This window comes from Squalius cephalus (genome assembly GCF_949319135.1).
Source record: "Squalius cephalus genome assembly, chromosome: 6".
Classification (NCBI taxonomy): Eukaryota; Metazoa; Chordata; class Actinopteri; order Cypriniformes; family Leuciscidae; genus Squalius; species Squalius cephalus.
In genome coordinates, this window is record NC_137127.1 from 3,969,075 (window position 1) to 3,993,992 (window position 24,918).

Genomic DNA, 24,918 nt, shown 5'->3' on the forward strand with positions numbered 1-24,918 from the left:
AACTATATGAATCATTATTTCTATCTAAACCGCAGACATTAACTTTGGACACACTAGTTATCTTTTGCGGTGTTTCACATTTGATTTGCCAAAAGTTCATATTTTTTTTCACTCCACAGAGATTCGATTGGATGGAAACAAGCTGTTTGTTCTAGAATTAGTGTAAATTGTGTAAAACATTAGGAAGTTCTAAACTAAATTTCTGCGCACAACAATAGTGAGAGAAGCACTCCTTGTTAAGGTTTTGTTCCTCACTGGGAAAAACCTGAAACTCCAGTAGTGTTTAAAATGATAGTGTGAAAACGGCTGCAGTCTTACCTCTGTTTCTCTGAGAGACTCATCTTAGAGAGAGAGTCCTTTCCTTGCTCCTCCGACATTACTGCAGCTAAACAACCAGTGCAAACAGTTCAGCACTGGTTTGTAAAACAGTCAGCCCAACATGACCTGGAGATGACAATATGTTAATGAGACGTTACAAACAACTATACTGCCATGTAGAGATCGTTCATTAAGGGATAATTCACGACCAGCTGTAAATTAAATGATTTTAAAGCACAACATGGAGGCAAAGAACCACATAAAGCAGAGTGCATTCAAATTGTTTCATGCACAGCTGTGGATTTCCCAGTACTGACAATTTAAAGCTGTTATTGATGTTTGCCGTTCAATATTTGACCTGAAGGGTAATGTTTTTTTTTTAAATTTCATCACCTATATAGCTAGATCTAGAATTCTGCCTGCTTCGACGGATCAGACACAGAGATAAAGTACTGCATAAGATTACATTTATTTGAATGAATGAATCATAGCATTTATTTGAATTCATTATCGAGGAGGGGGGGGGGGGGGGGCATATCTCTCTATTAATTGAGCATTAGAGAGTAATATAGCTAATGTAGCCATTCAGTAGTGAAGCATCTATATTAATAAGTCGCAGGGAAGCGTTGCTAACATTGCTGGCTTAAAACTTCTCACAACACGTCTAACCCAGATTGCACTGGTATGTCTCTAAGATGCCTGTTAAAGAATGCTTAATGTGGAAACATCTGATAAACGTCTTAATGAAAGCAGTTTTTCATACATTCTAAATCATAAACTTAATCTTAAATATTTTCTAAATGTCTAAAATCTAATCTAATCTAAATGTCTTAGAGACATTGCAGATGAGCAACTACAACCTGCAGATGTAAATGTAGACATCAAAAACATGTCTCTGTGAAACATGTGCTATTAGGGAAATTGAAGAACATTAAGAAATGGACATTATAATTAGGCTACTGTGTTTAAAACTTGAGGTGGCAAACTGAACTCATATAAAGTTCATAACTTTCTGTATTGCATTTCACATTTTTTTTTACACTCATTTATTTCCAAAACTGTTCATTACTTTACTCAGTTATTTTTCTTTTCATTTTTTATTTGATCATTGCCCCAACTTCACAATCTATTTTATTATTTTTAAAATGGTCCTAAATTTATTTGTACATTGAGAAAAATGTAGCCTATTATACACCGAATATATATATAAAATGAATATCTGTGTTAACCAAAATATTATATCAGCTTATTATTAGTAGTAGTATTATTATTAATTATATTTGACATAAACGAACATTCACTATGAGATGTGTCTGATCTCTGAAGGTCTATTTTAAACTACTTTCGATTTCGCATTATCACAAGCAACCGCCCGAAATGAAAAAGGAAAAACCTTCTGAAACGTATTATTCGTTTACAATAACCCTTTCGAATAAACTTCATGTGTTAACTTTCATCGCTTTCAAAATATTTATTCGTGTAAATTCATTTCTAGCAGCTTCTGCGTCTGTTTGGAGTAACGGGCCTATAATACTTCCGGAATAAAACAGGCCTACTTTAACTTCGAATTTTAAATTACGGTGATAAACAGTATAAAATCAATACTATATTTCCCAAAATAGCTGAAATCAATAAAACTAAAACTTACTTGAAGTCTGAAGAGAATTTAGACTTTAATTTCATTTCAGTCCTTCAGAGTGTTCGCTTGTCACATGGTACGAGTTCAAAGCAAAGTACAGTCACAGGTGGAAGAGATTTCTCGTCTGTTCATATCGATTAACTGGTCAATATGACTTCCTCCTTTTGCGGAAGCATGAAGCCACGCTCGCGCTGTGAAATGTAGTGATGGAGGATGGCGGCAGGTGCACAGTTAGTGGGGACATCCCCTGTTTCACAGGATTGTAAATGCAGCGCAAATTTTTGTTCATTACATTTATTCATTTTTATCATTTATTTGTAATAAACACTTTTATATGTTAAATTATGTTAAAATGTTTTGGTTTTTTTTTTACTTACGCTCAGAGCGTGACGTTAAGCTGTGTAAACAGCTCAGTGTGTGTGCTGGTTAAACGAGTGTTCTCACTGATACGTTTGTTGTAATTCGCGAGTTTTGACGAGTTTTATAGTCTTAATATTATTTCTTATTCAAAAGTGGTTTTCTTTCGTTTAACACTTTCGGTTTCGTTTCTAAAAACTCAGTGCGCATTTGCTCCTCATACTGCCTGTCACGTGTCCTGTTTTCTTTTTTTATCCTCAAGTCTCAAAATCTACCGGTACTGTAATTGCATTAGGAGACAACAAGGCAAGGGATGATCACACCAAATAGGCTATTGATTTGCTTTAATATAAATTAATTAATTAATAAAATCTTCTTTTTTTTTTTTTTTTTTTTTTCATTTGTTGCCTGGCTTTAGCTTGCCTCTTCTGGGAAGACCCTGTTTACTCCTTGCATTAAAACATACTCCACATGGTGGGGCAACATTACAGTAGATATTGGGAAATATGTGAACATGTTTTTTTTACAGTCTATGGTGTGAACACACAAAAGACACATTTATAATAGGCTTATATTTATATATGTATGTAAATCTTATCTCTCTCTCTCTAAGTAAAGAGTTAAACTGCACACTCACTCAAATATTTTTATTATTTCCAACGTCATACATGATAAAACACACATTAAAAACTTTTCCCATATGGTTTGAATGTAGATTCTGGTTTGAGTTGTTTCTTATAAATGAGATGATCTAATTATCTAATTTATATCTTAACATACATTTTTCTTAAAATAGCTTACTGATGGACTAAAATGTAGGCTATGTGCAATTAATGTGGGTTTTATCATACTCTGCCTTTACCAAGTTCTCTTTAACTTGCATCTCACAAAGGTGTGTGTTTGCTAGCTACTTAAGGAAATGAAGATCTCTCTCTCTAAACTTGTATAAAATATATACACCCATCTCTTTTTTAAAGATGTTTTAATGTCATTTTCTATTTTCTCTGCACAGTCCATCATCAGTGGCCAAAAGAAATCGAAGTGGCTTGACACTTTTTCCAAAAGTGTTCCACCAACAAGTGCCTGTGCCGTTTTACTTTGAAGATCAGGAGCAAATTGATGCAATCCACACTCACCTGACATCAATTATGGGCAGCTCACACACAACAACACACACACCCACAGTGACAAGATCAAATTCACCATGGATGTCCTTTTTAATTTTTTTTTTATCAGTGAGCAGAAGCACTGTGACGGGAGGATAGAAAAACAGTTAAAGCCATAGGAGAGTAATCTACGGGAGTCATCATAATTCATAAATGGGGTTAATAAATATTTTTTTGTGAACAACAATATTGTTTCTTCTAAATGGCCCTTGGAATTTTAGAAAAGGGATAAATTGTGTTTGTCTTCATAAAATGCTCTGTAGGACACTGTTTTGTAGCTGTATGACGAGAATAGTACAGCAGATATTTCATCGAGGATCCATATGATTACACGGTACTGTATAATGGGATAAATATGATTAATGTGTAAGTTTCGAGCGTCGATTTAATGATGTTATTTCGCAGTAGTCTTTACTGGACACATCAGGAACAACAGGGGCATAAAACTGCCTGGGCCGTATATCTACAGGCTCCAGGGGCTTCATGTACAAAGACTTGCATTGAATTCATACTAAAACATTGCGTACGGACAATGTGCGTACGCACAAAAAAAAAACAGATGTATGAATCACTGCGTACGAAGGATCCCACGCATATTCTCTTTGTACATCCCAATTAACGTACAATTGAGCGCACATGCACGAGCACAACGCCCCACCCAGTCTCCTCCCTTAATTAAATCAATTTAAATATGATAATGAGTCCACTTTGGCAAAAGAAAGCAGTAAGAAAATGGCTAAAGCAAGCGGCAAGAAACGAAAAATTACAGAAACTGAATTGGAGGTGCTACTATCGGAGGTAGAAACGAGAAAAAATATTTTATTTGGAACTTTGTCCTCCGGAATTTATAACAAAAGGAAAGAATATGAGTGGGAGAGTTTGGCTTATGCCGTCAATGCGGTATTATTATTATTATTATTATATATATTATTTTATATATATATTATATTATTATATATTATATTATAAATTATATTATGTATTATATATATATATATATATATATATATTTTTTTTTTTTTTTTATATTATCCATCCATCCATCCATCTTCTTCCGTTTATCCGGGGCCGGGTCGCGGGGGCAGCAGTCTAAGGAGAGATGCCCAGACTTCCCTCTCCCTAGACACTTCCTCCAGCTCTTCCGGGGGGACACCGAGGCGCTCCCAGGCCAGCCGGGAGACATAGTCTCTCCAGCGTGTCCTAGGTCTTCCCCGATGTCTCCTCCCAGTGGGATATTTTATATTAATTAATATTTAATATTTTTATTAATATTATATTATATTTGATATTATTTGATATTTTATTTTATTTTATTTATAGACTAAGCGTTGTATCAATTTGCATATGCTTTTATATATTCTTACTTAATTGCATAATTGATAGAATATTCCCATAAGGCTTGTGTGACAATATATGTCAATTATTTTATAAATTGCAAATTAATAGCAATGCTTCCCTCGGTTGGTGGTACGATAGACTTGTAGAACAATTCGTTGTGTAATGTTTGCAACTTCACTTCATTGCCTGTAAGAGTCGCCAACGGACAAAAACAATGAGAAATGTACGTACACCCAGACAGTACACCAGACATGAAATTGGAGTGGAGGAACGCACATTCTCGCGTTAATTTCACTGTTAGTACATCCGACCGTGAGCGTGAAAGCTGGCGTACGCAAAGAATCTCCACTCCTTATATAAGATCCAACTCCGCCCCCTGGATCTTGTGTACTGCATTGAGGTGCTACTGGGTCTGCAGCCCCCCCATATAGAGGGTTTTCACAACGCGTCATCAATCCGGAAGTCGGCCATATTGGCGGCACTGAACGTAAACAATGCCACTGAACTGAACGGACTCGCAAATTTGGCTGATTATTGCTGCTGAAAAATGGTTGTGTTTAGTTCTGTACTAATTGGTCACACCAGGAAAAAACATTTGGAGTTCTATAGACTGCCAAAAGTTAAAGAGAAGAGTGCAAAAAACTGATGAAAGAAGGCATCTGTGGTTGAGAGAGGCACAGCATCAGCTAATCAACCACATGTGTAAATGAAGTGTTGACTATGGCTAAAATGTGGACGTAAAGTAGTTCACTATGGCTACGTTCACATTGTCAGTCCATATCCGATTGGAATCTGATATAAAATGATGTCCACACTGTGTATCGCGACTGCTCAGAACCGATTTGCGTGTCCATGCAGCTCTTTCGTTTTCCGGAATATCTGCATTGGTTTCTATGGCAATGACGTTGCGTTGATGGAGGGGTTTGCATTTGCAATAGAGATGTTGTCTTGTTTAAATTTTACAACATGCAAATGTGTAGCCGCCGCGCTGGACTACTGCGTCTTGAGCCTGCAGCAGAACTGTAGGAGGCTGGTATGCACAGCTTTTTTTCCACGCTCTTCTCCACCGGTTTCTAAATATGTTTCAAAAATAATAATTTTCTGCTCATTCGGTACTTTGCAACAACACAGCCTTGTTTCGGCAGCGACTTTCAGCGTGTTTCCTATAAAAAGCGTCTGACATTTACATTTTACCTGGCGTGAGAAAGTCATATAAACCACGCGAAATCCGATCAGAGCGTTCAGAATGAAGCGGATTCCCTGATATGTGATTTGAATAGGATTTCAAACCACATATGGATAAGGATAAGGATATGTAGCTTGAAACGGATTTCATGTGATTTTTTTTGCTGTTCACATTGGCTAATTCTGATCAGATTTCAATCAGATATGAACAATCTGACAATCTGAACATAGCCTATGTCAGGAAATAGAAGGAAGAATTGTTGTGTCGTCAGTCCACGACTAAGAAACTAGCTTGTTCGGATCTTTACCACATATTAACTTTAGTTTGTTAAAATTGCACGCTCTTTCCTGCTCCTGCTAAGTCCTTCTCTATATGATTTAGCAGCTTCCACATGTTTTTTTCCGTTTAGACATCATAAATTAGTGTAACAATGTGTTCAGTTCACTAGTACATTAACAGTGCAATCCATGCTGTTGTTTACTTCCGAGTATCTCCAATATGGCCGCGCATCCGAGTAACTGACCAAACCGTGACGTAGGAGCAAACACTCTATAGGGACAGAGGGGAAAACTACAAGGAGTAGATTCTACTATTTTTATGTGGCTGGGGGCACTTTCTGAGATCTGATTTCTATTGGATGTAATGCTGCCGCAGTAGCCCAGAACAGACAATATTAGTCCCAGAACATATTAGATTGGGTTTGCATAAACCCTCATTGTGTTGCCTTTCACATCGGGCGAGAGCGAGTACTCGCAGTACTTTACTTTGATGTCATACACCGACTGGTCTGTGTGCACATGAAGTGTGGGGAGTGGAGGAGAGAGAAGCATGAAGAGGGAAGTTAGCTAGAGGAGAGATGTCCTAGACAACAACTAACGTTACAATTTTATTCTCTTGAATTTTGGACGTTTCTATGAACATATTAGCCTGGGTGCCAGCCCGAACCCCGCCCACAACATTTTTTGGTCGGGAAGTTCGGTCTGGACTCGCTCCGTTGAGGAGCTATTATGCCCGAACAAAAATTGTTCGGACCAATCAAATTGTCAGGGCGGGCTTTATACGATGATGGACAGATGAGCAACGCAACGTAATCGTCCACGTCACCAAAGAGCGCTTGATTTGAATTAGTTTACAACAAAGACGACTGCTGCTGGAGAATTGAGATTTCACGAGTTCACATTTACACATAAGTCAGATAGAATAAATGCGTATATAAGATTTCACACAAATAAGTCGATAGAATAAATGCGTATATGACGTGCTGTCCGAGGGCTGTGGGCTCGGTAGCCATACTCCCCCCCCCCCGTATTCCTGGTTGTGAGAGAACAAGACAAGAGTGAGGATTCGGGGTGGTGGAGGGATGCTGAAAAACTGTCAAGGAGTGTTAGGTAGGTTTGCAGAGTGAATATGCTTCCTCATGCTGATAGATAGGGTAACGTTAGACATGGTATTGTTTAATGACAAATTGATATTGGATTGATTATTTGTACGTGCTCCTCCCGAACTTTGTTTATGAAACATCATGTGTAGATTCCGCCATCGCGTCTGTTATAGAAGATATCCACAGCGCATTCATTTTAAAAGAGGAACAGAGAGCCGCGACATTTTGTTGGTTGAAAATATGAATGAAGAACATGCGTCATTTACTCCGTTGCTCTGATTGGTTGTAGGTCTATCCAATTGAGTGCAGAGGTTTTTTTTTTCCTGGTTCGGTTGAGACACACCCCATAATCAAATCTCTATGGAGCAGTATCAGACTCACATTCTGACTAGAATCTGAGTATGACGACGTCAGGCTATGAACATATGGCAAAGAAGAGAGAAAAGGAGAAGGACCGCGAATTGACCAAATTTACATCGGATAAGCCTGTTTCAGGAAACACGGAAGGGAGGAGGAGGGGACGGGATGAGGAGGAGGGAGGGTCGAGCTAGCCTCCATTTTGTTTGACAATACTTCGAACATCAACAAGAAGTGATGTCACCCAACATCGCTTAGAATCACCTCAAGTCGAAAAAAACTGTGATCAACCCGAAGTGGGCGTAACCCGAAGTCTTGCAGGCTGCAGACAGATTCTATTGGCTCTAATGGACATGCACCATTACGTTTAGAAATAGACTAGCTTTGTTTCCAAATGAACCCCTCTTCTCAGGGAACCAAGGTTACGTTAGGTAACCGGTGACGTTCCCTTTCGAGTCAGTCTCTCTAAACTGCGTCACCGAAGGTGGCACTATCGGGATCTAAAATCGTGATTGTCTCCAGACTGCATTAACAGCCGATCTGGGACCTCTCTGTGATGTCATATCATGGTGGTTGTCACATTACAAAAAGAATAGCTTCCTACATAATGTTTATACCACAGCGACACTCTGCGGCAACCCAGGAGAAAAAAAGTATATACTTGAATGCACAAAAAAAAAAAAAAATACAAGCAAGTACATTTTGTAGTAGGCTACATTCTTATTTTTTTTGTGCTAAATAAAATTGTAAAAGTTATACACTATAAATACACTTAGTATTTTAGTAGTAGTACACAAGTATATTTCTACTTCAGTAGTACTTCAGTGCACTTGAAAAAGTATACTAAAAATACCACTAATACTTAAATTGATTTGTAGTGCATTGAAATAAAGTAGGCCCTATACTACCGCAAACATATACAGAGGAGTTTTATCACTGTATTTCTTAAAAGTGTGCTTTGAATGCTTTAAAAATTAGTTCAATCTAGACTTTTATATAGTAATTTAAATTAAATTGACTTAAAAATATATTACTAATGTATGCTACTAGTTATAAGTACATTTTGCCAACTGTGGTGCTTAAGTACACTAATATAAATGCACTGATTAACTAACACTTAAATTGATTTTAAGTGTAGTCAAACTAAACCAAAAATACATTTGTGTATATATATATTTGTATACCTGTGGTGCATAGTTTTATCTTCAAATTGTATTGTTTTAGGGCACTTGGCACTTCTGTGCTTTTGTTCCCCTCTCCCCCAGAAGGTCTATTTGGACTTTTTGTGGTGTATGAAGGGATTGTAATTGTACGTCACAATTTTTTTTAACAAACTTTCTTCAAAATATCTTCCTTTGTTTTCAACAGAACAACGAAATGTATACAGGTTTGGAACAACCTGAGGGTGAGTAAATTATGAGGGCGAGTAAATTATAACTCGTGGCAACAAACTCAAGCTCCTCCGACATTTCTATGCAATACATACATATGTATAGTATTTTGTATCAACTTGGTGAGCTTGTTTTACATTTGTTCTCGGTATGATGATGACGATCTATTCCATATTGACTGAACTGCAGTGATTTGCAAGAGAAAAAGCGTCAGTGCTGCAGAATGACCCGCAGGGGTCAGTAATGAACCGAGTCACTAAAAGATCCGAACAACACAGAAGAAACGAGTCGCTCTGATGGAGACTGTTGTTGGTCACATAATAAAATGTTGATATTCATTGATTTCTGGAGCGGTTTCTCATCTGCAGAAGCCCTTTGAGCTGAATATATCCGTGTGAGGCGCATCGGTGCTTTGAGTTTTCGAGCCCGTGAAAATGTCTGTTGTTTTTGTTCCCAAACGGCAGCGCGGAAAAGCGCAAATCAACCAGGAGACAATTCAAAGAGTGAGTAAACATTTGAACTCAGTGCTTAATTCGTACACACACACAGAGTTCGGTTATTTATGGGAGAAACGACCGCTTTAGTTTCTATAAACGACCTCAGCCATATAAGTTATGTTTTCAGGACTCACGGAAGTGACGGAACCGTACTGACAACTAACGTTACGTCATTTATGTGAGTCTCGTATGTGTTGTTGTGTGTTTTTGGTAACTTACGGAGATGCAGATATTTGATAAATTCAATAAAGATTGTTGATCCAGTCAGTCTCTTTCATTCATCGGAGCTGCTCTCGTAGTTGTCCGTTGTGCGCGTTCACGCAAGTTTAAATATGTGTTCGTTAAGAAATTTTAAACGATGAATTCGCGCCATTTCTGTTTGCTGCGGTGTGAACGCGAGAGTTCGAGAGTCGCACCTATTATTAAGTGTGAACGCGAGAGTTCGAGAGTCGCACCTATTATTAAGTGTGAACGCTGCCGATTTAACATTTACTGATCAAAATTCCAAAGCAAGTAAACACCCCTAGTTTTGATTTTGTTCTCTAAAAAACTGCAATTAAATTAACAAGTTAAGTTAGACAAGGACTTTCTGCTGTTGAGAAAAAACACTGCATTTGAAATAGGAAAATACAAAAAGGTAAACAAAAGCCTTAATCAGTAAGGCAGATCATATAATGTGTTATTTTAAATTGAGTTTAAGAGATTTTACATTATGGTAAAATTAACATGAAAGAATCTAGACAGTGTTGATGAGACATTTGTTCTTGTGAATAAAATTAAATTTGCAATGCAAAACAAGAAAAATAAAGAAATATATCTTTAAGCTCAAATCACATACTATATATATAAAAAAGAGATAGGTACCGTACAACCTCAAAGATTTGTTCACTCAAAAATGAAAATTATCCCATAATTTACTCACCCTCTCAAGCCATCCTAGGTGTATATGACTTTCTTATTTCAACCGAACACAATTAGAGTTATATTTGAAAAATTCCTGAATTTCCCCAGCTTTATAATGGGAGTGAATGGTACCTGAGATATTGAAGCTCAAAAAAACACATCTATCCATCATAAAAGTAATCCATTCGAGGCCTTCTGAAGCAAAGCCATGCATTTTCATAAGAAAAATATCCATAATTATAACTTTATAATGAACTATAATCACTGGCTTCCGGTAACGTCCATATGCGAGTCTAGTTCCGGCGGGAGAGTGACCTCTGACCCGACGAATGATGTAGTATTTAGGAGTAGCATAAGCCAAGTAATTCATGATCAGTGTTTTGTTTTACTTCATCTGCGCTTCAGTGTTCGTCAATAAGTCAACGGTTCAGAAAGATTCTTTGAAATGGTCATGAACTAAATTACCTTTCTGGTGCAGACCTATAAGTGTATAATATGTAAAGTTTATAAGTGTTTCCTGAAGTTAGGCTACTAACTGATTTCCACTGTTTTGCAGCTGCTGGATGAGAACGATCAGCTGGTGAGATGCATCACAGAGTATCTGCAGAAGGGCCGAGCCACCGAGTGTGTTCAGTACGTGTGTTTCATGCGTCTGTTCTCTTCATATGCTTTAGTGCTTTTAATGAAGTATGTACTTCATCTGCTTCACAGATACCAGCAGATTTTGCACCGGAACATCGTATATTTGGGAACCATAGCTGATGCCGGCGCAGAGATCATGCCGGAGGAGACGCAGACTTCTGCAAACGACTCAGTCAGTTAGATGTTCTGGTTACAGGAATATTGTAAACGTGTTATAATAAATGTATAATTAACTATTGTCTTGCTCAACAGCTCAGTTGTTTATGTACATTCGAATATGAGTGAATACAAGTGATGTATGTGCCAAATTTAGGTACCAAACATTATTGCGAACGTTTTCCCACCTGGTTGTTGTTTGGTTATTTATATTATTTTTTTGATCAGAATCCTTAAGAAAACAGAATCCCATTGGCTGAAAGGAATCCCAGATGTCTTTGCTGGGGAACACTGTTTTTATGTACATAATTTCATAATATTTATACTTTAATACTATGTATATTGAATATATGAAATGCCATAAATAAAATACCATGTTTAAATCCATTCTGCACAAAATGCAAATCAGATTCCTTTTGAATCCACATGTCATTGAACTACTTCTGGTGTTGTTGTACTGGCCTTCTGACTTTTAACTGCAATAAAGAAAATTGAGAACATGAATTAAAGCTACACTGTGTAGGATTTACTCCCATCTAGCCGTGAAATTGTTTATGACTACCAACTGAATATTACCAGAGAATGTCTAATAAGGGGAGAAGTTTCACTCTCAGTAAACTTCCGGCTTCTGAACTGGTTGCAGTTCCACTCTTGTTCCATATGAGGGCGCTCACAGGCGAGTGCAGAATGAATGGAAGTCTATGGCGCTATACCCCTCAAAATCCACTTTTCTCAGGATATAATTTTTTGTCTAGTAATTTGAATGTTGTATTCGAAAGGAAATGCAAAGAAATGACACATTGCTGGGTGTTAGATTTTTTAGAGTCACTTATTTGCTTTAAAAAGTCTTTTAAAGTGTCAATGACGTCATACTACCATTGTACGACCAGAGATACTGCTTTACGGCAATCCTTCAGTCACTTTGGTGCTTTCGCGCTCTGCACTTTCTTTTCTCTCCAGGCATCGACAACACAGCTGACACAGGTAAACACACAACACAGCTGACACAGGGAAATACACGTGCTAGAAGAGTTTTTGTTTTGTCTGTTTCTGGTCTCGCTTCGGATGCCATCAAGCGGTATCTCTGGTCGTAATCAGTCCTTCACTGACCAATCAGCGTTCATTAGCAGAATGCTAGCGTGTTATGGGCAACAACAACTCAACCTGTAAGAAATCGAAAGGACACTAGTACTCGTTCATTCAACTTTCGACCTATAACTTGCAAAACCTACAATCGAATCTGCACTCATGGGCGATCGCCCCCAGTTGAACTCTGGTGGAACTACAACCAAAATTCAGTACAATAGGACTTAATAGGGAGTGGCCCGGCTCTCCGTAGACGGGCTCTTATATTACTTTCCAGCCTCTCGCATTCCGAGGGCGTTTTAACTCCTACGGTGGCCGTATTATTTCAAATCTGCCGGCAGTCGCGAGTAATCTCCCCCTCACATTCGTCACGGTGTCACTGAGTGTAAAAACGCGAAAGGAGAAGCTTGAATTTCCAGGTATGTCCCTCTTTGGCTAATGTATTTTCAAGATGGATGCGCAACATGGCTGCCGCCATTCGAGCGACTCGGTCGTATGTATTCTAAATGGCAGATTCTACGCTTACGAGAATACTTGATTAGTTGGTACAAGTAATTACACATTAATGAGCACATATACTTTTAAAAAGAACAAAGTGTTTTTTGCTAAGAATCAACTTTAAAAATTACACAGTGTAGCTTTAACAAACGTTACGGAGATACGAAATGTGAAAGCTCTCAGTTTGCATGCAAAATGAGTCAAAGACGAAATGAAAGCAGATGTTATGTTATATATTTATTTTTTGCATTGCTGGTACACTTGGAAATAATCAGTTGCCAGCTCTAGTGAACAATAAGCAACATAAGCCAAGCAGTCGCCCATCATATCTTCTGTCAGGGCAACATCATTTCTTTCTTTTTTTTCTCTTTTTTTTTTTTTTTTTAAACTCCTTTTAATTTTTTTTGAAGCCACTAGTAAACCATTTTGACACAGCTGAGAAATGTTGAGCGTTACAGTCCAAGGTCATTGAAGATGTTTTATCTTTTTAAAAAAAAAAGAAGAAAAAAGCCGAAACAGTTTGGGAGAAAAACACGGACGAAGCAACGAACCTACGGTTTTGATTGTGCAAAGCACAGAACTATAAAAAGATATATTTATATACAGCAAACGATTCTCTGTAAACATGGTAAGTATGTTAGTTTTCAGAAAACATGGTCATATCATAAATACAGGCAACATTGGCATCGGCAAACGTCACGAAATGAACATTCTGGGCTTTTAAGATGCAGCCCGAAACCACAGAAACCAACGGAATCTGGGCTCAAAAATAACCCAAAGAAATAAATCCATCCCAATCCGACCAGAACCATTTATTAGTGTTTATAATGGCGTATTTGGTAACCTCTGTAGAAAGAAGGTACAGTTAAACTCTGTAGGAAAGGAAGAAAAAAAAATGTGCTTCACATCTTGGGAAAATAACGTTTTACTTATTTTTATTATTAAGCCTATATTATGCTAACTTATAGAGTAATGGTATAATGTGTAAGAAAATACAAAAATAAGATTAATACTGTCAATATTTGTACAAGAAATATATTGTATTTGAAAGGAATAAAATGTTATATTTATGAGAAGTGTTAGTGTCGTTCTGAAGAAAGCCAATGGGAAAACAAACGCGATGAAGAAGGGATGAAGACCATACAGAAGGGGTTTGTGTTTTTCATAAAAGGATTTTTTTTCTTCTCTCTCTCTTTCTAGATATAACTACTACTACGCTCCCAAACAACGTTTCTTTTTTTAAGTTCAAGCACCATTTCCCCCCTCTAAACAATACTTTGGTTAGAGAAAATATCTGCAAGTGCTATTCAAAACAACATGGCACAAAGTTACTTACTGCTAACATCCTTTTTTTTCTTCTTTTTTTCTTTTTAAATCTGTCAGACGTTGAAAAAGTAGTGTATTTCTTTCAAATTACACCTCTGCTATGATTATTATATTTCTGCCGAGCCTGCTCAAAGCCTCTTCATAAAAAGTAAATTATTTATAGTTCTTTTTTGTGTCTTTTTTTCCGAGTCATTTACAAGCTATGGAACAGTAGCTGAGAGCTGCGGTCTGGGTCATCCCACATGACATTTGGCAGTTACAGCTATTTTAACACAGTATCGTTATGTGGGACGTCCGGTTAGCGAACCAGGACCCCGGATCTTCGTAATGCGGCTGCAATAGTGCGCTGTGAGTGAGCACGCTGGCCATGCATATCGGAAAAAAGTCGTGTGTAAACTCGAAGCCGAACGAATCGAGGTCGAAGCGGCTGCCAGTGAAATGGTCCGACTAGCTGCTGTTTGTTAACATGAATCATGCATCGTTCGGACAGCGTGGAAGGCAGTTACGTTTCTGTTTGGGGACACGCATCTGTGTACAAAAAGGTTATTAACCACTATGTTAAATGCAAATTTCCCTATAAAAACACTTCTAGTTCACAAGGTTGGACTCTAGACCAGGTTTACGGCACACTTCACCACAAGATGGACAATCCCAGCTGGGTTTCTACGATGAAGCCGTGTTGGGATTATAAAACCCTGGGTTCGACCTCTCCCAGCACGGGTCCAGCTCAGTACTGGTGTAGGTATGAGGGTCGATGCTCGGGTTTGAGCGGGAAGGTTTTGAAGCCTTTGCTCAGGATCTTGTGCTGGGAAACCTGTTGCTGCTGCTGTTGCTGCTGTTGTTGTTGCTGTTGTTGTGGTGTGAACGGGAAGCCAGAAGAGATCCCGGAGGATGGAGGGCAGTCATTGGCTGTCGACCACACCGGAGACTGCAGCATTTGCATGGAGTCGCCCCATTGGCTGGAGGGGATGGTCATCTGGTAGAGGGAAGAGCTGGGATTGGGCATGGTGTTGGTGTGCGAGGAGTGCTGCCATGGGGCTTTAGGAGGCCATGTTTTAGTTTTGCTGTCCTGTAACACAAACAGCACAACACACATATGGAGCAAAACTATCAAAGTGTGCCGAAGGGCCAATGACAAATATTCATGTTCAAGAAGATGAACGATTAAATCGCATCCAAAATAATAGTGTGTTTACATAATATATATATGTGTGTGTACTGTGTATAATTATTTTGTATGCATATATATGTGTGTGTGTGTGTGTGTGTGTGTGTGTGTGTGTGTGTGTGTGTGTGTGTGTGTGTGTGTGTGTGTGTGTGTGTGTGTGTGTGTGTGTATGTGTATATGTATGTATATGTATACATAGGCTGTGAAACGATTGATTGCGATTAATCGCATCCAAAATAAAAGTTTGTGTTCACATAATATATGTGTGTACTGTGCATAATTATTTTGTATATATAAATACACACACATGCATGTATATTTTAAATATTAATATTTTATATATAAATAACACATTTTACTTAAATATATACATGCATGTGTGTGTATTTATATATACAAAATAATTATGTACAGTACACACACAATATATTATGTAAACACAGAATTTTATTTTGGATGTGATTAATAGCGATTAATCATTGCCCAGCACTTGCATCTGCATTTTAAAGTTTTTAGTTTAAAAGTTTCTCAGAAATGTAACTAACTGTTATGATTTAATATCTTAAGAGTCCTTTCTGTGAACTTCCAGAAACTTCCTGGCATCCTGCATGTTACGCCACGCTGAATTTGACGTGACATCATTTGTCAGAAATTATGTGTATCTGGCTAAGTCAAAAATATAGCATATTACTACTAATTTGGGGGAAAAAATGTGCACTCGTGCAAAAAACTCCACTCCATTATTTGTCAGCAGCCATATCACCCTGTAGCCCAAGACTGGTTGCCCACTGAAGCTAAGCAGGGCTGAGCCTGGTCAGTACCTGGATGGGAGACCTCCTGAGAAAAACCAGGTTGCTGCTGGAAGAGGTGTTAGTGAGGCCAGCAGGGGGCGCTCACCCTATGGTCTGTGTGGGACCTAGTGCCCCAGTGTAGTGATCGGGACCGTATAGTGTCAAAGAGCACCGTCCTTCAGATGAGACGTTAAACCGAGGTCCTGACTCTCTGTGGTCATTAAAAATCCCAGGATGTCCTTCGAAAAAGAGTAGGGGTGTAACCCTGGCATCCTGGCCAAATTTGCCCCTTGGCCTCTATCCATCATGGCCTTCTAATCATCCCCATATACTGATTGGCTTCATCACCGTCTCCTCTCCACCAATAAGCTGGTGTGTGGTGGGCGTTCTGGCGCAATATGGCTGCCGTCGCATTATCAAGGTGGAGCTGCACATTGGTGGTGGTTGAGGAGATCCCCCTCCCCCTTCCATGTAAAGCGCTTTGAGTACCCAGAAAAGCGCTACATATAAATGTAACTAATTATTATAATCCAAACGTTAATTATTTAAACATTCTATAACAAAATGTATACATTCTATTTACATCAACGGCTGCATGTGTGAAAACACCTACTGTGAAATTCTCATATTCTTATGAAATAAACATGTGTGTTTGATTTCTACCTGGTTACTGTCATCACTGGTGTGGTGCAGTGGAGGAGAGGGCAGAGTACACACTTCCTGTTCACCACAGCTGTGTTTCCTACAAAACACACTCAACATGAGCAACACACTCCTCTCAAACACATGAATCATTTCCGATAAAAGTTTCTGAAGAACAAATCAAATGTTTGCTACCGTCTTTGTTTGACAGCCGCCACCAGGTCCGGCCCAGAGAACATGGAGAACAGACTGTCCCCATTGGCCGAGGAGGTCTCGTCACTCGAACTGGCTGAATCCCCCTGATTGGCTGACCAGCCGCTGTTGACCGCCTCCCTGCTCAAATACAAACATCTTTATTACACAGATCTGTGGAATACTTGATTCTGATTGGTCAAATTGCACCATCCAGCGGTATAATATTCCCAGATAACAACCGCTGAGAACAGAAACACAGGCTCATCCGGGTCATCAGCACTAGAAACGTTTTTTCTTTGTTGAAGTTTTGCATTTAGAGAGCTAATAAAATATTAAAACTCAGTCTAATCAATATTTTGTGTACAGTTATTTAACTATGCCATCCAGTATCATGGACTCGCTCTCTCGTTTTATACAAACGCAGCTGCCGCCATTTTGTGACTATTGTTTTGTACACTGTTGGATTATGAGATACAAACAAGTACGATTTTAAAACAGTTAAATCTGAAATCAATATCTCTTATCTCCATAATTATTTATGTGGCGAAATTCTGTGTAAAAGTGTTATGACTGTATATACCGTATCTCTTAAATGTCCGTCTAGTTTGAACTTGCTGCGCTGCAACGTCTCTCTCCGCGGAAGCTCTGCGTTTAAAGACCTAATAAAATATTTCAGCTACCATTTCGTGTCTAATTATATACTTGCGTTGCAAGTAGCCGTGTAATAAGCAGGATAATGTACATCCAGCCGGTTGTTATCTCAGAATAAACCCCTTCAGGCTGATGAAGATCCCTCCGCTTCGAGCCGGGGGTTTACTCTGAGAGAACAACCGGCTGGATGTACATTATCCCTTACATATCAACATCCAAATCTATTAACACCAATGTTTCCACTACAGGACACCTGAAATAACTCACGGCGAGCACCATGTGACTGGTCATGTGTCACTCACCCTTCGCTGTAGTATTCAGGGTGTGCCCAGCCCCTGTGCTGCTCCTCGGGGTGGGGCCAGTTACTGCGGGGGTTGCTGGGACGGCGGACATGTTGAGCCTGGCGTTTCTGCTGCATGGCCTGATTGACCCCGGCAACATAACGAGCAAACTCTGGATCCGAGCCCACTGACCGAGACCGAGACAGAGAGATGTGTGGGGTTAGTCCTGCTCTTTGTTTAAACTGTCCAGCACAGCAGAAACACATAATGGAGTCCAACACACACACACTCACACATAGTCACTCTCTCTCTACACACACACTCCACTCGCAATGAGAAAACAATTAATTTATTACATATGACAATTATTGCATGCTATTTGCATTCAAATAAATTCTAAATTCATTACAATAAAATTGCACTGTCAATTTGATGCATTCTTTCAGAGCAACTAATTATAAAGTAAAAGACTGCAATAAAAATAAGTAATAGTACAATAATATTTATTTTAAAAAATGGCAGATAAAAATATGCACATTATGGAAATGTGATTGAATGAATGTGTGTGTGTATAGAATATACACATACATATGTATGTATGCATGCATGTATATGTATGTGTATGTGTATATATATATATATATATATATATATATATATATATATATATATATATATATATATATATATATATATATATATATATATATATATATATATATATATATATATATATATATGTGTGTGTGTGTGTGTGTGTGTGTGTGCGCATTTATTTATTTGAAACATTCAGATTTGTTATTTTTTCTTAAAGTCATATAACATTGTTTGTCATCGTACATTTGAATTTATCTCAGTATAGCTTTAATTAAAAAACTCTTTAGTCAAAGTAAGTTAAAAGTATACATAAATAATTAGATCAGAACAGTCATTCTCTACCATGCAACTAAAACTAAAACTTCTTAGTTTTGCTCAACCAATGACAGGCAACCACTACAAACACATCTCTGCTCACCTGCAGGGTCAAAGGGCATGGAGTCTCCCAGCACCCCAAACAGACTCTGCTCGCTCTGGTCTCGGTTGGGCCAGGTGTTGTTTCGCGGTCCCTGCGGGGGCTTGTGTCCGAGCATCTCCGACATGACGCTGTCCATGTATGTGCTGACCAGCCCGAGACTGTAGAGGTCAGAGCTGAGGTCGGGCAGACCCGGAGCGGGCCACTGCGTCAAGGGCCCGATCGGTGACAGGCCGCCCAACGGACCCTGGGGCCACTTACTGGGAGCTCTGGGCTGCTGGGAAGAAATCTGTGGAGAAACTGGGGCTTGCTGTTGCTGAGGCTGACCAATCGGCTGCAAGAGATGCTGGTAGAACGGCAGGGTCGGTTGCGACTGCGACTGCGTTTGTGTTTGCTGTTGTTTTGGTGTTGAAGGAAGTTGCTGCTGCTGCTGCTGCTGCTGTTGTGTCTGTTGCTGTAAGGTTTGCGCTAACGTCTGCACGGCGTTATGAGACACTTGCGAGGTTGGCGGTTTCAAGTCGGACGCATTTGTCGACGCAACCGAGTTCCTTCTCTTCACCAACGGAGACGCCTGCTGGGATTTTCCCATGTTGAACCCTGATAGGAAGTCAATGACGTCTTGCATCTCCTGGTCGGTGGGAAGGTTCATGCCCTGCTCGTCTGCACCGTTGGCGATGTGTGTGTGGCTCGGGTCGGGGGTGCAGGGCATGCTGCTCATCTGGAGGATGCTGTGCAGGCGTGCGGTCTTGTCATCGGAGTTGGTGCTGCTCCGAGACGGGGTGTTTGGGATGGAGTAACTGCCGCCCGCGCTGGAGTTGGACGAGGTTTTCTTGGTGAAGCGTGAGGTGAGTTTGGAGATGGTTTTGGGGAGGCCGCTGGAGGATTTGGTGCTGTTCCCGGGGGGGAGATCAACAGGGCCACCGTAATCAGTCGTGTCCCGTTGAAGCTGGATCTGAATGGTGGGCAAAGTCTGTTCCCTGCACACACACACATCAGCAGAGAATTACAACCCATCTCTAATCAGTGTTATTTTAGTGTCATTGAGATTAATATTATGATTGTTATATTGTCTGTTTTCAATTTAGTTGAAGTTATTCTGTTGTTTTCATAATTTTTTGTGTCTCTATATAGTTTTTGATTTCTATTTCAGTTATTTTAGTACACACATAAAACGTGTATGTGTGTGTGAGAGATAGAGAGTGAGTGCGTGTAAAATAGTCTACTAAAATGTATATACATGCAGACATTTAGTAGAAAAGTATATATATTATAAATACATATGTATATTTAATTTTAGTAGTATATTTTGCACTCACAAAAAGAAAATGTTGAATTTTGAGTGATTTGTTGAGTTGATATAATCATATGTATTTATAATATATATCATTTTTTACTATTATTTTCTACGCAGCACTAATGCGTTTGCCACTGACTTGCGCTCCTTCCAGCGGTGGAGGTCGAACACAGCCGTGTAAAGCACGTCCACCAGGCCGAGGGTCTTCTCTGGATCCAGACTGCGCTGCAGCAGAGACATCGTGGCTGGATCCTCCTTCAGACACCTGACAGACAAAACACAACAGGCAGAAGATTTTTTTTATTTATTTATTTTTTACTTAAAGTTTAGCCTTTGCTGAGGATATGGGATAACATAGAGGAGAAGCTTAAACTTAGAGAAATTAAATTAAAACAAACAATTATTTACCAAAAATGTAACAATATTTTTCTTGCAAAAATAATAGAATATAGCAATTATATAATCCCTTAAAATTTTATATTTGAGAGAAAAGATGCTTTTAGCTAAATTGACCCAGTTTAACAGAGGTTAAAGGTCTTGCCACCGCCAGCATTTTTTTTATTACTTTCACAGGCCTCAGAATATTTGTTGTATGAATATCTGAACATGCAATATATCAGAAGAAAGAACAGAGCCTCTGCTTTTAAACAATAAAGTGCTTTTATTATAGCATCATGCATTCTTTTCTTATCAAATCTTGAATGTGGGTAAGTTTCATAAAAAAAAAATCTAATTTTTAAACAAAGAGCTGAGAAAAATCTTTTTTTTTTTTTCAAAGACTATAACGTGCATAATCAAGGCTTTTATCATTCGTTTCTGCTCCTTTTTTGCCTGTTTTGATCCAGAGATTCAGTTCTCTTTCAGAAGATGTGTAATAGTGCCCCCTACTGTATAACAGTGAAAACTTTATTCATTTTGTTCATAAACATTCATTCAACAACATTAGCCATCTCAACTTTGAGTAAATGTAGTAAAGCAGCTTGAACTCTAGCAAACTACAGAGGATGTGGATCTACAATTACTTTCAGTGATGCTGAGATTTAATAAACTAGTGCTATATATATACCACAAACTTTACTGTATACAGTTACTCACCATGTGGAGGGAACCTGGATCACAACTTTAGATCCTTCAAGACAGATCTGAGGGGCGTAGGCTTCCTTGTTCTCAATCTGAGCCGTGTCCACCACAACCTGCACAAACACACCATCATCATCAGGGTTAATAACTGTACACACTGTAATGAAGCTCTGCCAGTGAATGAATCATTCATGTTACCCGTCCTGTGATCATAAATCATTTCTGTCAAACAAACAACACTTCGACACTCGAGAACCCCAGTGAACCGACTTTTCATCACTGTCAGAAAGCCGTTTCCACCAGAAAACACAAATGAAATATTTCCCACAGTTCTTGAAAAGAGGCCGTGAAGTTTGAAACAGGGAGTGTGTTTCCTATCAAACAGGAAGTGGGCTATTGTTATTAATAGCGCAGGTGTATCCTCAATGTGACTCAAATGATGGGGACTCAACACACACACACCCAAAGGTCACGGTCACTCTGACCACACACACAACAAGGACAGAAACGGCGTCATGGAAACGGCTTTATGATTTTTCATAAATCACTTTCCTGTAGCCGGTGGCCTTTTCCAATACCTTGAGTTCAGACCTTCATTCTTCCGTGTGAACGTTGCTGACAATGAACCAATAAAACTACGCTGGTTAATGTCGGTTGATAGAAAGTTTCCAGACTTCTGCTGCGAACACGTCTCAGGACGGATTAGTTACTGCTCATATTTGTGAGGTTTATGAAATCAAATCTAATAAATTTGATAATTCATAGTTGTCTTTGAGGCACTTAGCATCATATGATGACATGTGTCCAGTCTACTACAGAGGTGTCATTGATTTTACACTCTCACACACACACTCACACACACACACACACACACACAATGATATACACTCACACACACTCACATATACACTCACACACACACACACACACATATTATACACAAAAACACACACTCACACAAACACTCTCACACATATACACACACACAGACACACTCACACATAAACGCACACACTCACACATATACACTCACACAAACACACACTCTCACACATATACACAGTCACACACTCACACACTCTCTCACATACACACACTCTCTCACACATATACACTCACACATAAACACACTCACACATAAACACACCCTCACACATACACACTCTCACACATACACTCACACAAACACACTCACACATACACACTCACACATACACACACTCTCACACATATGATGTTGCTAATAATGAAGGTTTCCGTCACGTTTCCTGGGCGTTTGTCATGTGTACAGATAAATATGAAGATGTGTGTATTTATGTGTCATCTTTATGTGTTATACTGTAAAACACTAATGATTCTGAGGTTTAGCGATCTGAATGTGAATCAGTCATCAGCTTTATCACAAATAAAGAAAGAATCTAACAGTCCTCCTAGCCTTGTTCAGAAAGCACACACTCTGTCAGTTTAAATCCAGACTAAAAACACATCTCTTTAACCTGGCGTACACAACACATTATCAATTTATATTATTCAAATAAGTTAAATGACTGTTACTCTGCATAGATTAGGTCAACCAGAACCGGGAACACTTCCTATAACACCCGATGTACTCGTTACACCGTAAGAAGAAAGGCATCTACGCTAATATTAGTCTGTCTGTCTCCTCCTCATCTCGAGGTTACCGTAGTCAGCCGGATCCGGTCCACATCCAGATCAGACGGTGGACATCTAGACCTAGACACGACCAAAACACAGCCCTGAATGTCAGCGTCTACTAGACAATCCCTGTGAGGCCTCGTCGGCATGACAGTCACCGGCACAGATCCTCAGCAGAGACCGTGTGAACCGGACCGGTCCTCCACACAGACCCTATGACCAGCTTCACAGCTTGCAGAACCGCTTTATAGATGAAATGAACTAATGGTTACACTTTATTTTAAGATGCCATTGTTACAGTGTAATTATATATTCAAGTAATATTAATAAACAACATGTACTTACTATAGGGTTAGGGTAGGATTAGGGTTTGTTGCATGTAATTATGCATAATCTACTGTTATTATAATGGTAAGTAAGTACATGTAACATTTGTAACAAGGACACTGTAAAATAAAGTGTTAGCAAACTAACTTAATTGATGATCTTTATAACGAAACTGAATCAACAGCCGAAATGCATCACCGTAAAGCTGCTTTGAAACAATCTGTATTGTATAAAGCGCTGTATAAATAAAGGTGACTTGACTAGTAGAAAAACATTTGCTACATGTATAAATGTAAACACCACAAAAAAATTGATATGGTTTATGCATCTTCCTGTCCAAGTGGCCGGTTCCTGTCTGGAATAAGCTGCAATGTGGAAAGATATGCCATGTCAGCATCTAAGGCTATTTTCATGGCAAAAATTTAATTACAAAAATACAAATATCATATAAATACAATAAAACCAAGCAAACAAACACAACAAATCATATTATAATATATATATTTTTTTTAATTAACATAATCTTACTAAAGTCCTTAAAGGGATGGTTCGGCGTAAAATCAACCTGTATCCTTATGCATCGCTTTCTGCAGGACTTTTACGGGCTTTTCCCAAATCACTGAAGTGACGTCGACGTCCGGGTTAGCGGTAACATGAGCCGTCAGGCAAGTGTCATTTAAATAAACTCCTGATGTACTTACAAACTTTCCAATGCCTTGTTTTATGAGTACAGAACCTATTTGTATTGCTGTAGAAGTTTGGTACCAATCTGGGCATTATTAGTGTGGTAATTTACATGATACAACATAGGATTCATTAGCGCCTGCACTAAGCCATCCGGCTGATATCTCTAAATAAGCTCTAACTTTAATAATGTTCAACCAAGAAAAAAAAGGCTTCTGGGGGTGTTTGGATCGAGGTCATGGTGCAAAGGACCTTAGGTTGATTTTACTCCAACCATCCCTTTAGGTGAAATAACTTCATAAAACAGCATTATACTTGTATTAAACCCAGGACAGTCCAATAAAACATGTTGCACTGTGGACCAGACTCTCTGGCGTCAATCAAACATGTGAAACTCACCAGTCCCGCCTGCCCGAACAGCAGCTGTACTGCGGTCTTACAGGCTCCTCTCCAGCTGGAGGGACACACCTGGTTCAGGACCTCAGTGACGGGGGAGTCGTCCCGCACCGCCACGCCGTTCTGATCCAACGCATCTTTGATCAGCTGCAGCACGGCATGCTGGGAAGAGATTACATTTGAATAAATTAGATAATTCTCTTACTGTAATGTTTTATTTGTAAAATTATTATACAATTTAAATTATAGACACTACTGTTTGAAAGTTTGGGGTCTGTTATGCTCACCAAGGCTGCATTTATTTGATTTAAAAAAATACAGTAAAAAACAGTGAAATATTATTGCAATTTAATATAACTGTTTTCTTTGTGAATATATGGTAAAAACGTAATTTATTGCATCATTACTCCAGTCTTCAGTCACATGATCCTTCAGAAATCATAATATGATGATTTGATGCTCAAGAAACATTTATGATTAGTATCAATGTTGAAACATTT

The 24,918-nt window shown here is 38.8% G+C and overlaps 4 protein-coding genes across 6 annotated transcripts in view; 2 read left to right on the forward strand and 2 right to left on the reverse strand.

Moving 5' to 3' along the window:
• The window catches only part of LOC307160523 (NACHT, LRR and PYD domains-containing protein 3-like), a gene marked incomplete at its 3' end in the record, with an annotated part of 92,003 nt that extends 89,894 nt beyond the window's left edge, over positions 1-2,109 (reverse strand). Inside the window, exons 1-2 of the mRNA XM_079874683.1 lie at positions 1,967-2,109; positions 319-444 (exon numbers count right to left, since the gene is read on the reverse strand). Coding sequence (XP_079730809.1) covers positions 319-377 — 59 coding nt within the window. The 5' untranslated portion in view covers positions 378-444; positions 1,967-2,109. The remainder of the gene's footprint in view (positions 1-318; positions 445-1,966) is intronic.
• dnaaf4 (dynein axonemal assembly factor 4) overlaps positions 1-24,918 on the forward strand; it is a 503,354-nt gene that overhangs the window by 258,015 nt on the left and 220,421 nt on the right. The window lies entirely within an intron of this gene.
• On the forward strand, positions 9,375-11,827 carry ss18l2 (ss18, like 2). Of its 2 annotated transcripts, XM_079874605.1 has the most exons (4): positions 9,375-9,636; positions 11,090-11,166; positions 11,245-11,398; positions 11,560-11,827. In XM_079874605.1, exons 1-3 carry the CDS (start codon positions 9,568-9,570, stop codon positions 11,354-11,356), a joined length of 258 nt encoding a protein of 85 aa, XP_079730731.1. In that variant the 5' UTR covers positions 9,375-9,567; the 3' UTR covers positions 11,357-11,398; positions 11,560-11,827. The 2 variants fall into 2 exon arrangements, with proteins under 2 accessions (XP_079730731.1, XP_079730730.1); XM_079874604.1 differs by lacking the exon at positions 11,560-11,827 and having other exon boundaries at positions 11,245-11,544.
• The window catches only part of garre1 (granule associated Rac and RHOG effector 1), a 40,649-nt gene continuing 29,014 nt past the window's right edge, over positions 13,284-24,918 (reverse strand). For both annotated transcript variants that reach the window (XM_079874607.1, XM_079874606.1), the window contains exons 7-14: positions 24,422-24,580; positions 21,371-21,468; positions 20,415-20,540; positions 18,985-19,958; positions 17,991-18,156; positions 17,038-17,175; positions 16,864-16,942; positions 13,284-15,310 (exon numbers count right to left, since the gene is read on the reverse strand). In XM_079874607.1, coding sequence (XP_079730733.1) covers positions 14,969-15,310; positions 16,864-16,942; positions 17,038-17,175; positions 17,991-18,156; positions 18,985-19,958; positions 20,415-20,540; positions 21,371-21,468; positions 24,422-24,580 — 2,082 coding nt within the window. In that variant the 3' untranslated portion in view covers positions 13,284-14,968. The remainder of the gene's footprint in view (positions 15,311-16,863; positions 16,943-17,037; positions 17,176-17,990; positions 18,157-18,984; positions 19,959-20,414; positions 20,541-21,370; positions 21,469-24,421; positions 24,581-24,918) is intronic.

Bases quoted from the DNA above. Each gene is read 5' to 3' on its own strand.
- ss18l2 (XM_079874605.1), top strand. From the start codon at position 9,568: ATGTCTGTTGTTTTTGTTCCCAAACGGCAGCGCGGAAAAGCGCAAATC. The intron at 9,637-11,089 runs GTGAGTAAACAT...ACTGTTTTGCAG, and splicing joins ACCAGGAGACAATTCAAAGA to CTGCTGGATGAGAACGATCA. The intron at 11,167-11,244 runs GTACGTGTGTTT...TCTGCTTCACAG, and splicing joins CGAGCCACCGAGTGTGTTCA to ATACCAGCAGATTTTGCACC.